General features: G+C 50.6%; 1 protein-coding gene across 1 annotated transcript; it reads left to right on the top strand.

The window, feature by feature from the left end:
- Positions 1 to 816: 816 nt before the first annotated feature.
- On the top strand, positions 817 to 5,697 carry PRR15 (proline rich 15). The gene is made up of 2 exons (XM_055803359.1): positions 817 to 1,050; positions 1,549 to 5,697. The coding sequence occupies exon 2, from the start codon at positions 1,558 to 1,560 to the stop codon at positions 1,915 to 1,917; it is 360 nt and encodes a 119-aa protein (XP_055659334.1). The 5' UTR covers positions 817 to 1,050; positions 1,549 to 1,557; the 3' UTR covers positions 1,918 to 5,697.
- Positions 5,698 to 7,901: the final 2,204 nt, after the last annotated feature.

Here is a 7,901-nt window from a genome sequence, read left to right on the forward strand (position 1 = left end):
AGGAGCTGGTGTTCTCTTTCTCTGTAGATACAAATGAGTAGCAAAGCTGTAGATCATATTCACTGGAGGAAACTTGACCTTATGGCCTGTTGTGGTCCTTGGCCCAACAGAGCCTGACGCCCTGGTGGTACACATCTCAGAAAACGTTAGTTGCTTACTTGTTAGGAGGGAGCGTAAAGGCCATCTTTTCTCACTGGAAGGTATGTTCTATTGCATAGGACAGATTTTTTGCTGCTGCTATTAGTAAGTATGCCAGACAGTGCAGAGTGCTTCCAGGTGTGCACGCACGCCTCCCTGTCCAAAACCTGTTGGGTTCGAAGAGAGCAATCTACAGCATAACACAGGTGCACACCCTGGGCTCCTCTCCCTCAGTAACCCGCATTCACCAGCTGCTGTACCTCTTATCTTTATGGGCTATTCAGGGAAGCTGCAAGTTAGCAGAAGTTGACCTGTAAAAGAAGATGAGGCTGAAATACCACTGCTGTCACAAACCCCTCCGAACGCTCATGGCATCCTTGAGGAACCGACTGCGCAGCAGATGGGAGCGCCGTTAGGGATCAAACGTGCGTTGCACGGCATTGCTGCCCGAAGAACAGATCACCGTTTTGAACACGCAGCGCGGTACAAGCGAATCTTTTTTTCTCCTTTCTGGATGAATAAAAAAAAACCGGTAAAGCCACTGGTAGGGCCGGTAAAGCCACTGGTAGGGCCACATACCCACCACCGCACGGCAACGGCAAGCCCCAGCACCGCCTCTCCTGTGTCACAGACAGGATGGGGGACAGCCCCGTCCCTTCCAGCCCACGGAACCCACCGCGCCCCGGCGCAGCCCCTCCTCCCGCGGCCGCTCGCCCGCCCCGCGCCGCAGGAGCCGGGCAGGTGAGCGGGAGCCGCCCGGGACGCGGGGCCGCCGCTCCGCCCACGGGGCCGGCCGCCACCTGCCGCCGCTCCCGCCGCCCGGCGGCCTCTCCCCTCCTCCTCCTCGGCCGCGGGGCCGTAGGGGCGCGGCGGGGGAGGCGAGCAGAGCGCTCCCGCAGCGGGCGGGCGCAGGTCAGTGTCGCCGCCCGTACCTGTTGCGCCGGCAGCCGGCGCGGGGGGGGGGAGCGGCGCCCCATCGCGGGAGCCCGGGGAGGTGCGCGGGGTCCCGGCCCCGTCCCGCGGGAGGCAGCGGCCCCCCCGGTGCGGGGCCTCGGCGCCCGCTTGCGGGGCGGGGGGCGGCGAGCGGCGAGCGCAGGGGTCGGGTCCCGCGGCTCAGCGCCGGGGCTGTATTTACCGTCACCTGTGCCGGCCGCGCGGGGCGGCGCTTCGGGGCCCTCACCGGGGCTCGGCCGGCGGCGGGGCACGGAGCCCTCCCGCCGGCCGCCGCCGCCAGACCCGCCCGGACCGGCCCGGCCCGGCCCGGCCCGGCGCGGCGCGGCGGCTCCCGCGGCCAAGGGCGGACCTGCCCCCGGAGCGCTGCCGGGGAGAGCGGGCCCCGCCGCCCTCAGCTGCGCCCGGCGGGGGCGGGTGCCCGGCTGCCAGCGCCCTCGCTGCCTTTCTCCCCCGCAGGCGCCCGAGATGGCGGACAGCACCGCGGCCACCGCCGCCCCGCGCGGCGTCAAGGGCGGCTCGGCCGGGCCCTGGTGGAAGTCGCTGACCGGCAAGAAGAAGCACAAGGAAGCGGCGGCCGCCCCGCCGCCCCCCGCCGCCGCCGGCGAGGCCCCCGCCGCCCCCGCCAGCCCCGGCGGCCGGGAGGAGCAGCCGCCGCACTCGGGCGAGGCCCCGGGGGCGGGCGGCGGCAACCGCCGGAGCCTTCGCATCTCGCACTCGGGCCGCTTCAAGGAGCGGCGGAAGGTGCGCACGTCGCTGCTGGCCGACAGCCCCGAGGTCTTCGACGGCGGCGGGGCCCCGGGCCAGGCCACCCAGGGGGGCGAGTAGCCCAGGAGGGCTTCGTCCCCGGGGCCGCAGCGCCGTGAGGAGCCCCGACGCGACGGGCGGCCGGAGCCCCGACGGGACGGGCGGCCGGAGCCTGCGGCAGCCCCGCTGCTGGGGGGGGGCTGCGCTGGGCCCCCTGCACGGGCGACACGGAGGCGTGTGGCAGGGCCCGGCCTCCCCGGCCCCAGCGGGACACCGCGGGGAGCCCGGCACCTCCGCCGGACAAGTGGATCGCGTGCTGTCTTACACGAACGCCGCCAAGACCGAACCCCCGGCTGGTGGGACGATGTGATTGTCTTAACAAAATAACACCAATAAACACCCCACTGCCTGCGCTGTGGTGAGCGGACTCACGGGTGCTATCCCAGGGCCGGTGCTGGGGTCTCCAGCCCTTGCCAGCCCTTGCTGACTTCCCAGGCCCGGGACCCAGCCCTTCGCAGCTCTCCCGCTGAGGAGGCGCTTCGTCGTTCTCGTCTCATGAGCTGCCTTATCAAAGGAAAGGGGGAACGAAGTGCTCTTATCTAGTTTCAGGGACAAGGACCTCCGGCTCTGCCCTGCCGTGTGCAGGTACGCCGTCAACGCGACCCCCTTCCCCTGCAGGGGTCAAAATAGAGGGCTCGCGAGGGGCAGGCACTTGCATTCACCCGTGCCCCATCGCATTTAAATATGCAAAAGGCAGGACCATGCTGGTTTTCTCCCTCTTCTTACTGCGTGATGATAAGCAGGTGTTTCGGAGGCTGGTCTCCCATAGTGCTGTTACAGAGGGAGGCCGGTTGTTGTCTAGCAGTTCACGCTGTTTACCCAGGGAAGGTGTGATTTTTGCATAACGGGTGATAGCTGGCACAATGGAGCTCAGATGAAGAAGCTGGGTGATAAAATGTAAATATGTCTTGGGAGAGGAGACCAGCCCTGTGAGAGCAGGGGCAGGGTTGTACTCCTAATGGGGAAATAGGCTTGGGCACAACTGGAAATGTTCTTCGCTGTTTACGGTGTCTGAGGTTTGTGAAGCAAGGTTGAAGATTCCCAGGATTTCTTTTGATAGTGACATAATGTGCTTTAACTTGGGCAGCTATCTGCTCCTCTTAACAGCTCCTGGATTTTTGGACAAAGTAAACTAGAAGCCAGATTTGTATTGATGATGTGCCTTACAGAGCAAACTCGGCTAAAAGCAGTCGGCAATTACACATTTCTTGATAGCAGGTGATGTAGCAACAACTGATTTATTTATATTAAATGCATTCGCAATATACTTTATATTGTTAAAATTATTTTAGGCTTTTTCTGAATGTGAGATGAGCTATTACGTAGTGGCAGGGACTGAAATTTATTTCCCAGCATTCAAGTATTATGCAGTTATAATTTTGTTTGGTTGTAACTAAAGATTTAAGGTCAATTAAAAATAAAAAAGTGAACTGAAAGGAAATAAGAGCTGAGAGCTGAGTTCCAGGTGAAAATATAGATAAAACCACTCACTGACAATCACTGAAATAATACAGTAAGTGCTGGGCAAGTGCCCCTTGGTTCAGTGTGTGTAGTAATATATAATGAAGTTTGAAAGCTCCTGTGCGATAAACTCACTGGCTAAGGTATGTACCGGTCCTTCACTCAGCTTACTCCTTCAGACTCTGAAACCCGAGGACAAAGGGACCGTAGCATCAACTCTATCTCTGTAAAAGCTTTTTTTCCAGCCCATGTGCAGAGGTACCCTCTTTTAATTTCATTTAGTAAAACTACAAAGGTACTGGACTGCCTTTTCATGTTCATGACTACACGCTGAGCAAGCAAAGAGCTGGGGAGTTGTGGGGGGAGCTTTTAAAAGTTTCTGCTCAGAGATGCTTTTCTTATGTGGAGCATTTTAAGTCAAGGAACACCTGAAAGCCTCGTGTTGAGAAGAAGCCATTGAAGCAAACGCAGCCTCAGACAAAGGGGCACGAGAGAGAAGGAAGAAAGTTTAAAACCTGGGAACGGATGAAGAAGAACCGTGCTTCAGCTACAGCTAACCCCGGGGCAGGGGGGAAAAGAGGCAGAAAGGGGTGGCTTTGCTGCCAGAGTTGTCATACTACCTTTGGAAGGCAACATGTTTGTATTCATTACAGGCAAAATAAATCCGCCTGTATTTATGTATTCTAGGGTCCAAAGAACCTTTTCTCTGTGTGTGCGTCTAAAAAGGAAGAACAAGTAGGCAGATGCTGCACTGCTGTGCTTCCTACTCCCACATCTGGTTTAGTATGAGCTCTGTGAGGGTCAGAGCCTCAGAACTATCCAGAGGCCCAAGTATGCACACTAGTGTTTTATACATCTCACGCAGATGCTTTTCTGTATTTTTAATACTTACACTGTTGTCAAAATACAGTTTCTTCTCTTCTGTACCTCCAAGCCGCCCCTTTCTACGGTGAGCCTCTGTTTGCTCTTTGGAAATGTCTCAGGTCTTTACCTAGTCACAAAGTATCTACCAATTTGGGTTTTATTTGAGAAGAAGTCTGGTATGCTGTTCAGGTGGCTGCTGTTAAGACTCTATATCGATACTGGTTAATATGTGATGAAATATTAGTCATGTCTTACTCCTTGTGTATGTTACTTTCAGCTTGGAAATTCAGTCAGACTACCAAGTCAATAAATGCACGCACCATTACTTGCAGCCACCCTCCATCTTTATCCTGACCTTGAGCTGTGGGAAGGAGACGTAATTCTATCTTCCTGCTCAGTTAAATCCTTGCTTCAATGAATTTGATAGCAGCCACTGAAAAACTAGATCCATGAGAAAACAGGCTGCCTGCCTCGTCTCACTTTCCCCGCCCTCTGTGCCAGGGCCAGGCAGCAATATCCTTCGGGTAGTGCTGACCTGGGTACCACAGCGAGGAGTGAGAAGCCCCCTTGGCCATAACCAACTTGCAGCACAGAAACAGTCCTCTTGTTTCTGGTCTGAGCATCCAGGTAAAGCTTGAAGTGATCTATACGTGTGTAAATGAATTAAGCTGATACAGAAAAAGACAGCACTTCACGGAGCGTCTGAATTATTTTTTTTTAACCCTTGAAGTGGGGAAAGTTTCACCTTTCTTTTGTGTTGGAGAGTACTTGCTCAGTTGTAACAATAGTGCATTTCTGTGCCTTGAATTATTAAAAGGGTGTCAGCGTTCTTAATATAGATATTTTCCTCCTCTCTTTTATAAAGAGCATGCATCAGAAAGTAAGGGTAGGAAATAGGGCAGCTGAGAAAGTAGTTACTGTTAGTTTTTAACAGCAAGAAGCGACATACTAACAAAATGAATGGAAGCAAGCAATGAGGTTCAACCTCAACTAAGTCAATTTTAGTGCAATTTTCTTAATATTATTCCAGATACTACTAAGGCTTGCAAGTTTGGGGCAAAAAAAATTTTAGTAAACAGAGTGAACTTTTCAAATAAACTTGCAAAGTATATGTCTGCTTATTACTTCTCTTGCCAAAACTAAAAATAAATCTCTGAGTAGATGCCTGGTGAATCATTCCCTGCTATTGTAGGCTAGTCAGTCTGGACCTCAAGAAAGATTATAGAGAGCACCTGCAGAAAATGATCCTAAATTGGAAACGCTGGAATAAATGCCTTGAAATCCTCAAGATGTTTAACCTCAGATGTTATGTCAGGGTATGACTTGGAAGTGAACTGAAAGAACGGAGAGGGGACTGGTTTTCGGTTGTTTTGTTGGTGTTTTTTTCTTAAAGTTCTGTCTTCACTGTAGTGCGACCAATGAAAATTGTATGTTTGGAATATCAAGACTTTTGTCCATTAACGAGATAACCTCGTATGAGGGCTAAAATCTCAAGGACAGAACTCCCAGCCTTGGCCTGGCCAGCACAGCTGGATGCTTCATGATAAAGCCCATATTTAATTTAGCTGATTCAAACATCTGATAGCTAATTGGAAGAAAAGCTGTTTCAAGTGCAGGTACAAACTGGAAGCTTATTGTGCTGCCATTTGGGACCCTATCTGTTGGGGCAATAGAAAGAAACCCAAACCTGGTATTTTCTAAGACATTTTTTAAAGCTGGCGTGAGAGAGGCTTGGTTATTGAATGATATTTGAGACCATATAATTACACCATTCTGAAAAACCTTTCCCCTTCATCACTAATTTCTTGTAAATAAGATGGGAAACCTGCTGGCTCTGATATTTTATTTCAGAATAAAACAAAAGGGATAACGAGACACCAGAAGTAATGAAGTAGTTTATCACGTTATCCTTTATGAGATACCTGAAATTCACAAATAGCTCGAAAAACAATATTTGGATGTAGTCTTCAACAAGCATATTGATTAGCAGCTGCAGCTTGCGAATTTGATTGACTGCCCATTTCATCTAGATAAAGCAATATAACGTCAGATAATATGTGTTTGGGGGATAGCAAACAGCTTTCCGCGATAGCTGTAAGGCATGATTTTAAATGAAAAATTTACTCCGGCGAGTAATCCTCATCAGATCTAAACGTCATGTTTCATGTGAATAAAAATTAGTGACAATGTTGTTTTTTTCAGGGTATTACAGGGCTATCAGATGCTTTGGGATGTGTGAAGTAGGCTTGGTTCAGAGGCGTGAGCCTGCCTGTGCTGTGAGTCCCCTGCTGCCTGTTCGCAGGTCTTTCCCCTGAGCCAAAGTTACTGTTCATGGTGGCGGCTCCTCTTACACTACGGAGGTAAAACCCACGATCCTCCCTCTCTCTGCATTACTGAAAATAAGAACCATACCTATGAATGTCTGCTGAAATGAAAAATTAAGAGGTACTGTGCACCTGAACGTTGGTGGGTCACTTTTCTTTTTTTTTTTTTTTTCATTGCTGACTGAAGATACATTTGTTTTCCGGGTCTTTGTTTCATCCTCAGCCTGTAAATGTTTGAGCAGATAAAATGTCCACTGATCTCACAAGAACTTCTCAGTGACAGGAGAGTGGGCAGCAGTTCAGTGGCCAAAGGAAAAGGCAAAATTAAAATAGATCCGTTTCTGCGTGTGCTTCTGGGCATATTCCTGCTCAATGTTATGAATGGGAGCAGAACTGAGCCTTAGTCTTGATTCTGGGAATACGACTACGTGGGAAAGAGAAGGAGCCTCGTAGTCTGCACATCCTTGGTTGTGTTTGTCTTGGCATGCCCTTCCAGTGACCGAGGGTTGTGAAAATCAGAGTTGGTTTACCTGTCCTGTTTAACATCATTGGGTTTGGGACGGGGAGCACGGTGTAAACTTCAAAGGGGAACCCTGCCAACAATACTTCCTAGAAACGCTGCCGCCCAGACCTCTGTGAGGAGGAGGTGGAGAAAAACCTTATTTTCTGGCTTCTCTATTTTGGGTTCTTTTCTTGGCATACCGATGCTATAGCAGTCTCCTTGCTGGACTCTAAAGCAGCTAGAGAAGTGGAATTTATGAAATAGGCAGGCGTACAGAATATGCAAGGACAGCATTTTGCAGTGCCATTCTCTTGAGGAAGAGACAAACCAATGAGTAGACATTACACTGGGCGTTTAAAGGTAGTTCAAGTCTTCCTGCAGGGCTGGGAAGCTATGGTTTGTTCCTGGCTCAGTTCTCAACTGCCTAACAGCAGATATGAAAATGTTTCTAGGTAATGTTAGCTATCGCAGGGTAATTAACATGTGCTGAATTGCATCTGAAGTGCAAAACGGTGAGAAAGGGAGGAATCATGTTAGAAAAGCAAATGTTCCTGACCATGATTGAAATCGCATAAGCTTTGGAAAGCTGAGGCCCTCTTTTAAATGATCAGTTGAAGCACTTAAAGTATTATCTGTTTTTGTTACAAACAGCTATTCTTTCTTGATTCATATGTTTTTGTTTTCCTGCTGTAATGATTTACTATAGTTACCTTTTTAACGAGTAATCTTACTCACTATGTGTTACCTCTAGTTTTACTTACTGCTTTTCTTTTTTTTTTTTTTTTTTTTTTTTGTGCTGGAACAGAAATTTGGCTGGGTTTGTACCTCGAAAAACATTTCCACAAAATTTGAAG

The sequence above is a fragment of the Falco peregrinus genome, chromosome 5, assembly GCF_023634155.1.
Source record: "Falco peregrinus isolate bFalPer1 chromosome 5, bFalPer1.pri, whole genome shotgun sequence".
Lineage (NCBI taxonomy): Eukaryota > Metazoa > Chordata > Aves > Falconiformes > Falconidae > Falco > Falco peregrinus.

Excerpts from the sequence above, each read along its gene's own strand:
- PRR15 (XM_055803359.1), top strand. The coding sequence starts at position 1,558 with ATGGCGGACAGCACCGCGGCCACCGCCGCCCCGCGCGGCGTCAAGGGC.